At 37.7% G+C, this 16,745-nt stretch overlaps 1 protein-coding gene across 1 annotated transcript in view; it reads left to right on the forward strand.

Moving 5' to 3' along the window:
• Positions 1-16,745, forward strand: part of Fat4 (FAT atypical cadherin 4) — a 184,065-nt gene that overhangs the window by 95,815 nt on the left and 71,505 nt on the right. The window contains exons 4-7 of the mRNA XM_045131880.1: positions 444-705; positions 2,749-3,099; positions 12,593-13,515; positions 14,654-14,828. Coding sequence (XP_044987815.1) covers positions 444-705; positions 2,749-3,099; positions 12,593-13,515; positions 14,654-14,828 — 1,711 coding nt within the window. The remainder of the gene's footprint in view (positions 1-443; positions 706-2,748; positions 3,100-12,592; positions 13,516-14,653; positions 14,829-16,745) is intronic.

The raw sequence follows: 16,745 nt of genomic DNA on the forward strand, positions 1-16,745 counted from the left end.
AAGTGTGATGCCTCCAGCTTTTTTCTTTCCCACTATTGCATCACTTTCAAGTCATTTGTGTTTCTATGTTAATTTTAAATTTGCTTTATTTTCTACTTATATAAAAGTGTCATGAGGCTTTTGATATGGATTACATTGAATTTGTAGGTTTCTATGGGAAGTATGGACATTTTAGCTATATTAAGTTTTCCAAGGCATGGACCTAAATATCTTTGCATTTGTTGATTCCTTTAACTTATGTCAGAGTTTTATAATTTTCAGTAAAATTTTACAAACATTTTACTTCCTTACTTGAGTTTATCTCCAAGTACATTTAAAATCTTATAGCAGTCCATGAAACAAGAGTTCCCCAAACCACACTTTGTCAAGTTCATTTTTATAATAAAATATAAGAAGCAATATTCTGTTTTTTCTTCCTTCACATCCTGGGGTTTTCTTCCTAGGGTGTGAACGCTGTGGTCACTTATGCCATCATCAGTGGGGCAGATGACAGTTTCCGCATTGACCCTGAATCTGGAGATCTAATAGCCACCAAGAGACTGGACCGGGAACGTCGATCCAAGTATTCTCTGCTGGTCCGTGCTGATGATGGCCTCCAGTCCTCAGACATGAGAATCAATATCACCGTCAGTGATGTGAACGACCATATACCAAAATTCTCCAGGCCTGTGTACTCTTTCGACATCCCAGAAGACACAACCCCTGGTGAGAGGCATACCATCAAGTACATTTTGCCAAAAACCTTTGCCTATAATTGCAGACTATGTGGCTATTCTTTGTGACTATATATATATATATTTTACCATGTGCTACTAATTATAAAAAATATATGAACAAATTTTCAGTCTTTTTGTTAACATCTTTGACATAATTTCCAAGCAAGTTACTAGTTTTTTAAAGAAATTTTATTTGTTTATTTATTTGAGACAGAAAGAGGAAGAGGCAGAGAGAAAGAAAGAATGGGCATGTCAGGGCATCTAGCCACTGCAAACAGACTTCAAATGAATGCATACACCACCTTGTGCATCTGGCTTACATGGGTCCTGGAGAATCAAACCAGGGTCCTTAGCCTTCACAGACAAACTCCTTAACTGCTAAGCCATTTCCCCAGCCCCAAGTTACTAGTTTGTTTGGTTTTTGTTGTTGTTTTTGAAAACATATGAAATTAACTAGTTATCTTTTTAATAACTATAGATGTTTCTATTTCTGGCCTGGGACTCAGGTCCTGAGAGCTTCTGTCAACTATTGTTAATTTATCTACTTTAAAATGTCTAATAGAAAGAAAAGCCTATGAAAACTGTGATGACTAGTCTTAGTGCTTATTAGCTGTGTTACCTGAGTAAGTTAATTCCTTCCTCTTGGCACCAATTCCTACTTTTGTAAAATAGAAACATTAATAACTGTTTGCATTAGAGAGATTGAGCTGGGGAGATGTTTTGGTCAGCAAAGTGCCTGCCTTTCAAGCATGAGGGTCATGTTAAAAAGCAAGCAAACAAACAAACAAACAAACAACAAAAAAAAAAAAACAGCTGTGATGGAGCCTGCCAATAATCCTAGCACTAGGGAGGAATTGGCAGACAGTTCTCTGGGTTTCATTGGCATGAGTCAAGCCTACATGGCAAGTTCCAGACCAGTGAAAGACCCTGTCTCAGAAAAAGACAAATAACACCTTAGGAGCAAACCCAAGTTTATCTTTGAGCCATGCCCACATGTGCACATGTACACACACACACACACACACACACACACACACACACACACACGAATTAGAGAAAAAGTTGATTTAGGAAATAAATGTGAAGCAGGGTGTGGAATTTATATCTATATCAGAACTCAGGAGGTTGAAACAAAAGGATAGCTGTGAATTGGGCCAGTATGTGCTACAAGGTGAGTTCCAGGCCAGTCTAGACTACTGTATAAGACTGACTCCTGCCCCATCCCCTCCCCCATAAGAAAAAAAAGTGAGTTTGTTAATCTGGGGTTCGAGTGTTCACAAGTGTTCCATGAATGTCACTAGAGTGAACTCTAACCTTGCCTCTGACAACAGTGTGTTATGAATGTTGAAACTGAGGAGCCAGTGTCGATGTGTCCAGTACATGGGCATGTTTCACTCCTGTATTATGTATTATTATGCATTCTTATCTAAAATAGAAAAAATTGTAAATTACAGTTGAAATGTGTTTGAAATATAATTCCCATGTTTTGGAAGTGCCATTTAACAAAGGAATTAAATACCAAGAGAAGAATGCTTCTCCTACAGTCTTTCCTTCACTTCCTCAGGCCATTTACTACATCACAAAATTCCTATAGCATTTATCTGGTACATTAATGGTAACAATGACCCCCAGAGTTGCAGAGCACTGTACCCAAAGCACGAACCTATGTTACTGCTTAGTTTCTGACACTGTGCACCAATAAATATTCAGGAACTTCCTGAATGAATGTATAAGTTTGTAGTATCAGGTGAAAAAAATATCAAATGCCATTACTTCCCTAATTATACTTCTACTATTGCCTAAAATAATCTGGATATGTAATGTGCTACAACTTTCATTAATAGAGGAGAATGCTGGTGTTAGTTCCAAAGTAGAGCTCAGAACATTAGATGCACTGTATTTCTATACTTGCAATTTAATTAAATTATTTTATTGTTACAAGGCAGTTTTGGTGTCTCTGCCTGTATTCCCTCAGAAATTCTCCAGAATCTCTTGGACCACTAATTTCAGATTGTGAATTTCATTTTTGCAGGTTCATTGGTGGCAGCCATTTTAGCTACAGATGATGACTCTGGAGTGAATGGAGAAGTCACATACATTGTGAGTGAAGATGATGAAGATGGCATATTTTTCCTAAATCCAGTTACAGGAGTCTTCAACTTGACTCGAGTATTAGATTATGAAACACAGCAGTATTACATCCTCACCGTCCGAGCAGAAGATGGTGGGGGACAATTTACCACCATTCGAGTTTATTTCAACATTCTAGATGTCAATGACAACCCTCCTGTTTTCAGCATGAATTCATACAGCACATCTTTAATGGAAAATCTTCCCCTTGGATCCACTGTTCTGGTCTTTAATGTGACTGATGCAGATGATGGTATGTACTTTATTTGCTATGTTTAAAAGTTCACTTATGAAGCATAGTTTAGGCTGTGTTTATACCAGATATTAGTATTAACTTTATTCATTGTGCTCAGCTTTCACAGATGGCATTCTGGTATAGTGGTGAGAAGTTGAATTAAAATTTAGCTATAGAGGACTTAGAAATCAAATAACTTGTCAGTTCATTATGTGTGTGTGGTAACTGCATATGGATGTGCAGGTGCTGGCACTTCATGGGCACATGTGTGCAGGCCAGAAGAACATGTTGTGTGTGTCCTCCTTTATCACTCTTTCACTTTATTTCCCCGAGACTGAGTATCACTGAACCTGGCTTTCTTACGTGAGTGCTAGACACTGAACTCAAGTCTTCATGCTTGCACAGAGAGTATTCTCACCCATTAAACCATTTTCCCAGTCCCACATAATTTTTAATTTAAAATTTTTCTTTTGTTTTGCCCTAAATATGTTGGCAACATGGCAGACAGTACTGAAGGCACCATAAGACAACTTCTTGGTAGGATTGTAGTAAGTAAAACATAAGTACCTGTATCACCTAAACTTAAAATGTGAGTAAAGTTCAGAAGCAAAAGCTAAAAAAATTCTTAAAGACAAATACTTCACAATGTATAACTAAATTATATATTATTGAATGAAAATTGCTAATGATATTTTATCAAACTTTCATGTTTTCACTCAGAGGATAAGCTCAGATATGTTTAACTTAGTATATGTAAAGAAGTTAAGATTTTTCATGCAATCTATCATTTATCTATCTTCCACCTGCATGCATGTGTATGATTTGCACTTATTAAAAAACATTTGATCAAGTTCCTTCTTTCCAGCTCTCTCACCAGCCTTTCTTATCAGGCTTGCTCATCAGTAAACATTCCAGGTCCTGGAGTATCTCAGATAAGACTGCTGAGCACCACATTAACCTAGGTGCTGGCAGGTCTGTTCCTTTGTTCTCACCTCCATTGGATGCAGCTTCCTAGCTTATCTGAGGCTGCAGGATGCACAGACTTTGAACAGGAAACAGAACTCCAGCCTGAGGATTTGCCTCCTGACATGGGCATAGCAGCCTGAATTCTGGTACTCGGGATTCTTGCTAATGTGGATACTTTCTATAATCTCAGCACATTCTTCTACAACATTTCTTCTGCTCTGTGCCTGCTTCCATTTCATGGGTGTCTTGCAGTGCCTCTTAGAAAGTTGTGAGAAGATAAAGCCTTTCTTTAGAAGCAAGTCATTAGCATTTATTGAGCATGTACTTGAAGTCTCCTTAATATTGGAACATAAATTAAACTGGGCACATGGATATTTTTAAAACAGATGTAGCTCAGTATGAGAACTGCAACTATTACATTTCTTTTTTAAATTTTTTTAAATTTTATTTATTTTATTTTATTATTTTTTATTAGTTTTCTATTCAAAAAATACAGGCAGTTTGGTACCATTCTTAGGGTCATCCGTGACCTACCCCTTCCCCATTGGCCCCTCCTTGTTGAGGTATATGGGTCGTGCATTGGGGAGTTAGCACACAGTTATTGGTACGATAAATGTCTCTTCATATCATGACCCAACATGTGACTCTGACATTCTTTCTGCCCCCTTTTCTGCAAAATTTTCCTGAGCAATGTTGGGTTCATTTTTGGTCTGCTTCAGTGATGAGGTGTTGGGGGCCTTTGTGTTTCTGGCTCTCTGATTTGGTAGGAGTTGATTTTCCTCTGTGTTGGTCTCCTTCCCCCTTGTGTTGGTATCTGGTTCATCAGGAAAACAGCACCCTTGCTTGTTTCGCCAATTTTCCTTAGTTTCAGCCAGGGTCCTTTTGAAGTATGATGGGGTGGCTCTCTCCTTAGGATCTACATCTATCTGAAAAAGAGAAGCAGATTCTCCAACAGAGAGTAAGTTAGCACCAGGAAAAATAAGATAACCCTTACTTTTGTTGTAGAGAATTTAACAGGTGTATGCCCTCTTGTAGCCCATGATTGATGGTAGCTTGATATTAGAGAGTGGGCTTATGATTGGATATGGTTATGACTTATTTCCCAGCTCCAGCTATGGGTCCCATACCGCTGAGGGGATCAGTTAGCCAAATCAAGAGCAGTTGGTTTCCCACCATGGCTATGTGCCACTATTGCACTTGTGTGGACATCACAACAGGTTATTTGCTGCTGAGTAGGTTTGACCATGAGTTGATTGGACAGATATTGGTCATTTCCCTCAGTCACCCATGTAGCACCTTCTGGCACTATACATGCTGACTGTCTAGGGACTGATTCTCTCCTAACTTCCAGCCATGCAGTTCCATCAACTGCATATGGTGTCTTCAGCAGTAGGGTCTTACCACTAACATTTGGTGGGTCATTAAGTACTCGGACAGAAATCTGTCATTCTTTTAATGAACCTTGTAGGTCTGTCTGATCAAAAGCTCATTGTAGATGATAGCCCCATGCTGGTACTGGGAGTTACAGGTCAGTGCCCACTAAGAAAATGAGGAAAAAGATTACTAATATACAAGAGTTCGAGAGAAGGGAGAGAGAGGGAGAGGGAGAGTGACAGGGAGGGAGGGAAGATGTAGAAGATTTAAGTTAACCTTGATCCTACCTTCTGCAGTGTCTTGTGGTTCAGGTGTTGCCTGTTAGGACCTGGTGAAGGTTCAGCCATTTGGTTTGCCTTTTAGGATGTAGAATTTTATGGTATCATTGCCGTTTGGGTCTAGATTTTTGTTTCCCACCCCTTGATGCCCTCCCCTCCCTCCCCATCCATCCATAGTATAGTATGTGCTAGGTATTTGGGTTGCATGCATTCCAGGCTTATGCTTGCTACACATTTCTGTCTTACACATTTCATCACAGCTCTAGTTATACATCCATACATAGCCAAGGGAACCTTCCTGCTAGTGGCTGATTTCTATGTTTGAAACACTTTTAGTTACTTTGCTGGTTCTTAGAATATTTGCAATACCACATACACATTCTTAAGTCATTTGTTCTATTGATATGCTCAAACTTTCTGTGGTAAAGAATTGTCTGCCTATTGTCATTGTAATTTGTTACCTGTTATAGCCCAAGTTTAATAGAGTAGGAAGTGTCTACCCCGGAATAACCATCATTTACTCTTGTAATGGGGAAAACAGTTTTAAAAAAAGGAGAAACTATGTTATGAATTTACTAGACTATCCATGTACAGATATCTCAAACACATTCACTACTGATTTTAAGTCATTATCACGGAGTTCCCCTTTAGTTGTGCAGCTAAAAGTTGTAAAAGTTTCAGGATACATTTACCCATTGTTTTAGTTTTAAATGCTTTTATCAGAGCAGTTTCCTGAACCTTGACCTATAGTAGAAAACACAATTCTTATTCTTTTGCATCTCAAGGCTGATGACAAGGGCAGGCTTGCTTTTCAAATTCACCACAGTTACACTACTTTTTCCTAATTATTACACATAGTATTAGTGACATTCCTGAGAATTAATAAACTCATCTTAATCTCTTATCACAAAGTTTTCTGTAAGGGAATATTATCATCTTTTAGGTAAAGCAATTTTATATGAAAAATTTAATATTTTTTTATTCGTATACAAATTTTCACCTTCAATATTTTAAGTTATACTATTCTCTTATAAAACATAAGGCAAATAATTCACTGTTTTTACAGGATTAGTGGTCGCTTTTTTAAACTCATAATGTAGGAGGTATTTTATTGAAAAATCTTATATTTTAGAACATCTTAGATTGGCATTTTTTAGATCTCAATTCATATTACTTAAAGGCATCTGGTAGTCATATCAATGTTTTGATGATAATATAATTATATTTTTGGAATAATTATGCTTATTTATACTTGGTACATAATGTTGAGTAGTCCATTAGAGAATGGATTCTTTATAGTCCATGCTCTGTTGATCTTGTTGGCCCATTTATGCTTGATACATGATACTGACTATTCCCTTTACAAAAGGGTTGTATATTTCATGCTCCATTGGATGATCTTGTTGGATCTTTATCCTTGATACATGATACTGATTGTTCTAATCACAAATGAGTTTTATATGCTGTGCTCTAATGTTATTGGTGAAACTGCATCAGGAACATGAAGGGCATAGGAGTCTGAAGTGTCACAACTGAGATAGGGTGACTAACACTAGTGTTTATACTCATAAGATGCTTAAGAGACTGTGGACAAGTATGCAGACTGTACAGTAGGACTAATTATAGTTTCAGAATATTTTCAATTATTTAAATTTATATATTTTAATTTTTTTCTTTTTTAAAAAGTTTATTTATTTATTAGTTTGCTTGGTACCATTGTTAGGCTCATCCATGTCCTACCCTCTCCCCCTGGCCCCTCCTTGTTGAGGTATATGGATCATGCATTGTGGAGTTAGCCCACAGTTAAGGGTATGAGAAATGTCTCTGCATATCATGACCAAACGTGTGGCTCTGACATTCTTTCTGCCCCCTCTTCCGTAAAATTTCCCTGAGCAATGTTGGGTTCAGTTTTGGTTTGCTTAAGAGATATATTTTAAATTTTATATTTTATTTAATAATTTTTTCACGTGAATGTGTGTGTAATATGTGTGGTGTGGTATATGTGTGTTATATGCCCATTTGTGTGCAGATGCATATGACCCCTGCACACACATGTGAAAGTCAGAGGTGAAGGTCAAGTGTCCTTCCCTATAACTTTTCCATATGTTTCCTTGGAATGGAGTCTGAAACTGAACCCACAGGTGCTGTTTACAGTCATACTGTCTGGCTGGTGAGTCCCAGCTATTCTCCTGTCTCCATTCCCCACCCTCCAGGACTGTAGTTCCAGGCATGTGTGGCCATGTCCTGCTTCTTATTTGGAACTCAAGGCAAAACAAAACACCTCAGGCCCTCATGCTGGCCCAAGTGCTCTTACCCACTGAACCATCTTCTCAGACTGTTTGTATAGTATTATAATGTTCTTTACTCCCTGAAACTAAACTATCCACTCAAATTCCATTGTCTGTATGTACACACACACACATACATAAAAAGAAATGGCCAGAAAGAAACAAGGAACCAATGACTTATAAAAGTTGAACTCAGGGTGCAGTGGTGCACAACTTTAGTCTCAGCACTAGAGAGGCAAAGGTAGTAGGACCACTGTGAGTTCAAGGCCAGCCTGAAACTACATAGTGAATTCCAGGCCATGTTGGGCTAGAGTGAGACCTTATCTCAAACAAACAAGCAAACAAACAAAACATTAAAATTATGGGCTGGAGATTTGGCTCAGTAGTTAAGACGCTTGCTTACAAGGCCTGAGGACACAGGGTCAATTCTCCAGTACCTACATAAAGCCAGATGCATAAGTGTTGCCTGTGTCTAGAGTTTGTTTGCAGCAGCAAGAAGACTTGCACCCATTTTCTGTCTCTCTCTCTCTCTCCTTGCTAAAAAATAATTAAAAAATTGAACTCAGGTGACCAGAAAGTGATCTGTTTTCAGTTTAAGTATTTTATAGGCTATAAACTCCCACTAAATTCAAGTTTCAACATTTAGAGAAAATTTTTACATAAAAATAAATCACTGTATTTAAAGGTTTTTAATTCAGATATTTGATGCCAAAAGCAGAGGGAGAAGGCAGCCAAAAGTTTGCAGGTTTTCCTGACTATTGAGGAGAATTTTGACTTCTTTGTCCACTTGTACTTTCAGTATGTGGAAAGCTATTCTTAGGCTACTTAGACCTATGAGAAGCAAAATGTCTCATTTAAAGTAATTGTTCTCATTTTCTATAGCCTGTGATCATAGCAACTGATCTCAAATAAGTTCTTAAGTGCTATTTCTTAGTGTTGCACTATTTTGTGCAAAGGAATTGTCTCTTAAAATTTGTATATTGATTGGAGATAGAGAGAGAGAGAGGGAAAGAGAGAAAGATAATTGGTGCATTAGGGCCTTAGCCACTTCCAAGTAACTGCAGACACAGGCGCCACCTTGTGCACATGTCCCACCTGTGCGTATGCTTCACCTTTTGCATCTGGCTAATGTGGCTTCTGAGGAGTTGAACCTGGGCCTTTAGGCTTTGCAAGTAAGCACCCTAGCTGCTAAGCCTTCTCCCCAGTCCCAAAACAGTTATTTTAAATATTTTTTCTTCAAAGATAATAGCTGTTATCTAGTTTATGTTTGATTGTATTGCCTAGAATAATTTGATTGTGAACTGAATATGAAATTTTTTAAATTTTAAATAATAATAGCTAAAATTTTATGTGTACTAATTAATTCCCTTATGAACATATCCCACCACCTTTCCCCCTTTACAAAAGGGACCATCCTGTTCTTGGTTAGTGCAAGATGGCCCTCTCACTCTTGGAATTTTCTTCACTGTGCTTTTGTAGTTAGGTGTTTTCTCAAGGGAGTTTCTCACATGGGATCCATGGATGATCATACCTTTGGTTTAATCATTCACTTTCCACGCAATGTATATTGACATTTCAAACTACTTCCTGCTCATTCCACTATTTCTGATTTCTTTTGATCTAGGATATAGATATTTGCACAGCACAACATTTTTCATTCTTATATTCATTCTGGTGTTTTCATAGTTACTTCTCCATGTCTGACTTTTTGTCTCAAAAGGAGCAAGGATTCAACATTTTTGCTGTACTTTGTATTAGGAAATTCAGAAAAATGTCCTCATGAAATAAAATAATAATTAGATTTAATACAAATAACTACCTTAACCACATACACATATAAAACCAATGCACTATTATATATCAAAGTAGGTGGAACATATTTTCCCATCTTCTCCTATTTTAAGACAAAGAGGTAAAGCAGTGGCTAAAAAAAAAATGTTTATTTGTTTGAAGTTTTAGAGAGAAAAAGAGAGAGAGAGAATGGGTGCACCAGGATCTCTAGCCACTGCAAACAAACTTCATAAGCATGTGCCACCTTGTACATCTAGCTTACATGGGTCCTGGGGAATGGAACCTGCGTTCTTAGGTTTCACAGGCAAGCACCTTAACTGCTAAGCCATTTCTCCAGCCCCTTAAAGCAGCGATTTTGTTCATCCAGTTCATAACATCTTCTGCTTCTGCTTGGAACTTGACCTGTGGCCCCTGTTAGAATTACTTATCATACTTTTCTAATGCTCTAGCTTGTAAATGCTCTTACATTATACCTCTGCTTCATTGGCTTAGGAATAATCTTCAATAAACTGGGCAGATTGCTAACCATAGTTCAGGCTCTATGTTCTTGCATTTTTTAATGCAAGAATTTTTGTGTCAGTAACTCAGTGCTTGAAGTTATCTTCTGAATGCTTTTTCTTTGTCTCAGCATACGGCACAGTGCTGTAAGGGGGCTCTGGGAGCCTAAGCAAGGTCCTTAAACCCCAAACCCTGAGTTCATGTCTGCTTTACCAAGGTATTAAAATAAAGCAAGACTGAGAAAGGTAACTGTTAAATTATTACATTTATTCAGAAGTCAGGAGGGGTGAGAGAGAGTCTGCAGGCCAAGGAAGGGGGAGTTGATACACCCACATGGCCCGAGCGCTCTTGTGGGGAATGAGTATGAGCCTGAACTGTGGAAAGAGATTTAGAGGAGAAAGAGAACACAGTGCAGAGAGCTTCTGCCATGTGGAGGGCAGGAGGGAGAGAGCTTACAAGGGAGTAGGAGTTGGGGTGGGGCACTGAGGGAATGCTTACCAGTACTGGACCCTGGAAGTGCATGAGAGATGAACAGCCAACGGAGAAGTGGGAGAAGTGCTTGCCTACCTGTTAAGAATCTATATATAATCTTACTGTGGTGGGCTTTACCCTAGGACTCAGATGAGTCTAAGAGACTGCTGTTTTGTGTGGAGTTGAAAGGAACTTGATGAGATTCAAAAATAGGCAGAAGTTTATTAAATAGTTCACACAGTCCTGAGGAACACTTTTCAAAATAATAAGGGCAACAAAGGAATAGTTAAAATATTCTAGAAAATGGCTGGACAAACACAGCTGTTATTTCTGATAGGTAGATCTCAGAAAGCAATGTATTTGAGATTAGCTTTGGCCATAGTAGAGGGATTCATCTGTGGGCAGTTCATACTGTATGAACTTGTCACTGAGAAAGGGCTGTCTTTCTTATAACCATGTCCTTTAGTACTCTCCACATCCTTAAGATAAAAGATGAAAGTGCTTGTGGCATTGTGAGCTGCTCAAAAAGACACAATTCTGTGGTAGGTAATCTGATTTTTTCATTCTGTTTTCATCGCTTACCTGTAATTTACTTTTTGATTGGTAATTAAAAAAAAAGGGCTACATACTCCTCTCCATACTATCTTTGCTTAAAGAATTTCTGCAATAATTTTCTGAAATGAGAAAATGGATATTTTTAAGTTAAAATGTGATACATATTCATTAGAAAAAGGATATTATCTAACACTAGACCAGTAATAGCATGCTCATTGCTATTTGGAGACTTTTATATATAATTTTATTGCTAGCTGTTCTTTTACAAAATACCTTTGCAAAAGTTTAAATATATATAATAAAACTTGAGGGTGAGCTATTTTTCAAATACCATTACTTGCCCAGATGCTTAATAGGAATTAAAAAAAATATTTATTAGTTCTGACAAGAAATGTAAAAGTAGACTTGAAGAATCCGTGACTAATGTCATACATCAGAACATTTTATTACTCTTCTCTGAAAACTGATGTTGGCCTCAATAAATTACTGAAGTTATAAATGTTTCACTAATAATATATAGTGTGGCACTCTGTGTTGAACCTTGGAGGACTGTGTGATAGAAACAAAGAAAATTTAGAAAAGTATCTGCCCTCTGGAATAGTTTTCTTCTCTTTACTTTTACAATTTAACATTTCAACATTGTAGTAAATAGCACACAGTATATAGACATTTCCTCACCAGACTGTAAATATCTTTCAGATAAAAAGCTAACATAAAAAGAGTGATATACATGTGCTAATTACTAAAAATATTTAACTGCAGATAAATCATACATAATGGTCCATTTGAAATCACTTAAAATCTCATTAGGGTATAAGATACATCAAATTACCTAGTATTTCATGTCAAACAATATAGTGCAGCTTAATTTGCTCTCAACACATATTACAGGGTGTTAGTTATTGTCTCATTACTGCAACAGGTACCTTGCAAGAACAGTTTTGGGAGGAGGGGTTTACTTCAGCGTATACTTTCTAAGGCTGCAGTCCATCATGGTAAGGAAGGCATGTTGGCAGGAGCATGAAGCAGCTGGTCGCATTCAGTCCATAGTGTTGAAGCAGAGATGAATGCTGCTGCTCAGCTGACTTTCTTATTATGCAGTCTAGTATTCAAGCCCATGCATGGTAGAACTCACAGATAAAGTAGGTATTTTCACCTCCATTAATCCAATCTATAATCTTCCTCAAAAATAGGGCCAGAGATTTTTTCCCATGGTGATTCTAAATCTTGCCAGATGGATACATAAAATTAAACATCTCAGTAAATTTTCATTTCCCCCTACATTTTCAGGTATCAACTCTGAGTTGGCTTATAGCATCAGCTCAGGTGACAGTCTTGGGCAGTTCACTGTGGATAAGCATGGTGTACTCAAAGTCCTCAAAGCGTTGGACCGGGAAAGCCAGTCTTTCTACAACCTGGTTGTTCAGGCCCATGACTTGCCACCACCACCAACATCCAGGTTTACAAGTACTGCTCAAGTCACCATCATTCTGCTGGACGTTAATGATAACCCTCCCATGTTTCTTTCTCCAAAATTGACGTATGTTCCAGAAAACACACCTGTTGATACTGTTGTTTTCAAGGCTCAAGCAACCGACCCAGACAGCGGCCCAAACAGCTATATTGAATACACCCTTTTGAACCTTCTGGAAAACAAATTTAGTATTGGAACCATTGATGGTGAGGTGCGGCTCACTGGAGAACTGGACAGAGAGCACGTTTCTAATTATACTCTGACAGTGGTGGCCACCGACAAAGGTCAGCCATCCCTGTCTGCATCCACAGAGGTTGTTGTTATGGTCCTTGACATCAATGACAACAGTCCCATTTTTGCACAATCTCTATATAAGGTGGAGATTAGTGAGAACACGCTTACAGGAACAGATATCATACAAGTGTTTGCAGCAGATGAAGATGAAGGCACAAATGGACAGGTTCGCTATGGCATAATTGATGGTAATGCCCAGCAGGACTTCAGAATTGACTCAGTCATGGGGGCTATCACGGTGGCTAAACCTCTGGATAGAGAGAAGACTCCTGCTTACATGTTAAGGGTCCAGGCCACGGATCGGGGCAGCAGCCCCAGAATGGATGCCTGTACTGTCAGCATTGCTTTGCTAGATATGAACGACTTTGTTCCCATATTTGAACTGTCTCCATATTCTGTGAGTGTCCCTGAGAACTTAGGGACACTGCCCAGGACCATTCTTCAGGTCAGTGTATTTATATTGGATAATTTATTTTCTCACCAGAAGTCAAAGCCTCTACTGAAATGTCTGCATGATTTCTTCCATCCTCTCTCCATTTTCATGGATGAAAACTCAAATGCAGACAAGGAAAAGCTTGGAAAGGGATGTTTATAACATTACATCTGAGGCAGTAACTTCCTCATAGATTAACATATGAAAATTCAATCACTTATGCATTTGTACATATTTAAATTATTCTTCCTTAAGAAGGTAAAATTAGTGCATAACACATTGATGTAAATCTTGGAAAAGTTTGTCCCAGCTATCATTTTTTATTTCCTCTTTACAATTAAGCCAATGTTAAAATTTTGCAGTAGATGGCTCACGGAACATTGCAGAAGAGGTGGTGGAAGGATTGTAAGAGGCACAGAGTGCATAGGAATACCCTGAGGCATGATCCTCTGCTACCTCATAGGCAGTGACTGAAGCCTTCATGACCCCACAGTGAATACCAGAACCCTTGAGCAGGCTCGACGGGATGAAACGGAATAACTTGTTATCTATCTCTCTCTATATATAGTATATAATATATATATATATATATATGTATATGTATATGTATATGTATACATACATATATATGTGTGTATGTGTGTGTGTCTGTGTGTATACATATATATAATACTAATATATATATTTATATACTATATATATGTATGATTAAATTTTAAAAATTGGGTTAGCCTTTCAGAAATGCTAATGCATTTGTTTTAAGCATAGTTTTATAATAGTATGGGTATGCAACAATATTTATTTATTTATTTGATATAGAGAGAGAAATAAGCAGAGAGAGAGAGAGATTGAGAATGGGTACGACAGGGCCTCCAGTCACTGCAAACAGACTCCAGACGCATGTGCTACCTTGTGCATCTGGCTTACGTGGGTCCTGGGGTATCAAACTGGAGTCCTTTGGCTTTGCAGGTAAACACCTTAACTGCTAAGCCATTTCTCCAGTCCTACTTTTATATTTTTAACTTGAAACTGTATCGTTGACACACTGTTAGATGGCTTCCTACCTTCTTTCAGTTGGTCCATTTGTTTTCATAGCATGTCCTGTGTTAGGTTTTCTCACCCCACTGACATGGTTTTTACTGTCCTGTAGGTGGTAGCCAGAGATGACGATCAAGGATTGAACAGCAAACTCTCTTATGTTCTGGTTGGTGGTAATGAGGATGCTGCTTTTACCCTCACAGCCAGTGGAGAGCTTCAAGTGACACAGAGTTTGGACCGGGAGACTAGGGAACACTTTGTCCTGACCATCACAGCAGCTGACTTGGGTATGTCTAATAACTGCTCATTTTCCAATCACTTTTTCATGAGCAAGTGAAAATAGTTTCAATTATTAAAGTAAGAATTGATTGAAATTTAGTGGTCATTGAAAAGCTCACTATAATTGTGTATTGAAAATAACATGAGAAGGTTTCACTTTTCTTGAACTTCCAGGTCCCTTCTCTGCAAAGCCCCCTCATCTCAGCCTGGCTGGGCTGATGTGGGGAATCCACACTCCTACAGGGGCTCCCTACCAACACCCCTGCCTTTCACATGGCAGGAGCTCTCTGTACTTCTTTTTCTTTCCTGCTTTTTATCTAATAAATTCTCTTGAACCTTGTAAAAATAAAAAGAACAAGGAATTTCAGTGTCTTGTTATTTGTTTGTTTTCATAGCAATCTGAGTCAAGCAGTATGTAAAATTTTACAGACCCTTAACACATTTCTACACACGATTTTCTTCTTATCATTTTAATGACCAAAGACTTAAATGTTTTTATTTCTTTAATAAAAAATTTATCTCTGCTCAGAATATTAAATAACTTTCTCAGTAAATAAAATCAGAATGAGGCTTACTTCATTGTATAGAGTATACTGAAGATGTCACTGTAAAGGAAGATTTGCAAAAACAAATACTTTGAACTAATTTGATAAATACACAACCACAGTAATAGCATAAAATAATAATGGAATTACTTTATTTCTTTTTTTTATTTTTTTTATTTATTTCAGTTCTTATCCTTTTACCATTTCTTTATGATACAGGTGAATTACATCATGTTTTGAACTTTAGCACATTCCTCTTTAAAATGACATAATAGTAAATGCACAGCTCTTATCATTAGCTGTAATTGCTCAGTCAGTTCCTATGCCATAATATATAAAATGACTTAAATAATAATTGCGATCCACAGACTATAATTATTTCAAAAACTTAAAAAATGTCCTGTTCTGAGATGTATGAACTAAATTTTAAAAATACTCACTTTAATGATATTATGTAGAAATTTATTTTATTGTACTATATCTTATATATTGCTACCTTGGGTATTTATTTTGTGTATGATTAATTTTGAAATTTACAGAGTATTATTATATAGCAAGTGTTTTAACCATTCTAAAGCGCTACACATTTAATAACTCTACCTTCATCCATATTATGGCTACAGGGGATTCTGTGGGCTCACTGGCAATTTTTATCTTTTAGTCATCAGAATGACAACACAAGAGGAATGTCTGGTTAGGAAGAACAAAGAAGAATTTAAATAATACTGCTGAAAGTATTCCCTTCTCATAGACATGGCTCAGTCAGCTTGTCAGGAGACTTTAATAAGAAGTCAAGACTTGACTCCATGGACGCAGATGATGAAATTCCTTATGCAACCCTTCTTGGTCCTGCAGAACATTTTGACACTGTGTGTGTGGAGGGGGTGAGCACATTACCCACAGCAAGGCCCCAGGAGATCATAGGGTATCCCTTTCTTATCACTCATCTGTGTATTTCCTTGAGCTGAGGACTCTCATTCAACCCAGAGCATATTTTTGTCAGCAAGCCCCATGATTCTGTGTTTTCCTCCCACCCCAGGACTGGGGCTTATAGATATACATGGCCATGTCCAGCTTTTTAATGTGAGTTTGGGGAGTTGAACTTAGTAGTTTCTGGTCTGAGAGGCCCTCTTGCTTAAGCAGCAAGCATTCTTAACCACAAAGCCATCTCCCAAGCCAGTTCTTCAGATCAGAAGTAATAATAAGCACTTGATTCTATTGTCTATGAAGAAATGTTATTAATAAGGATGTGGAGACCCAGGGTGTCAATTCCTACTCAATATTGATATAGACAACTTATGAGTCATAAAATCATTTGAATTAAGGACTGTGAAAGTTGTACATGTTGCCATATATCCTGAATCCACACACTTCGTGTCA

The sequence above is a fragment of the Jaculus jaculus genome, chromosome 12 (assembly GCF_020740685.1).
Source record: "Jaculus jaculus isolate mJacJac1 chromosome 12, mJacJac1.mat.Y.cur, whole genome shotgun sequence".
Taxonomy (NCBI): domain Eukaryota; kingdom Metazoa; phylum Chordata; class Mammalia; order Rodentia; family Dipodidae; genus Jaculus; species Jaculus jaculus.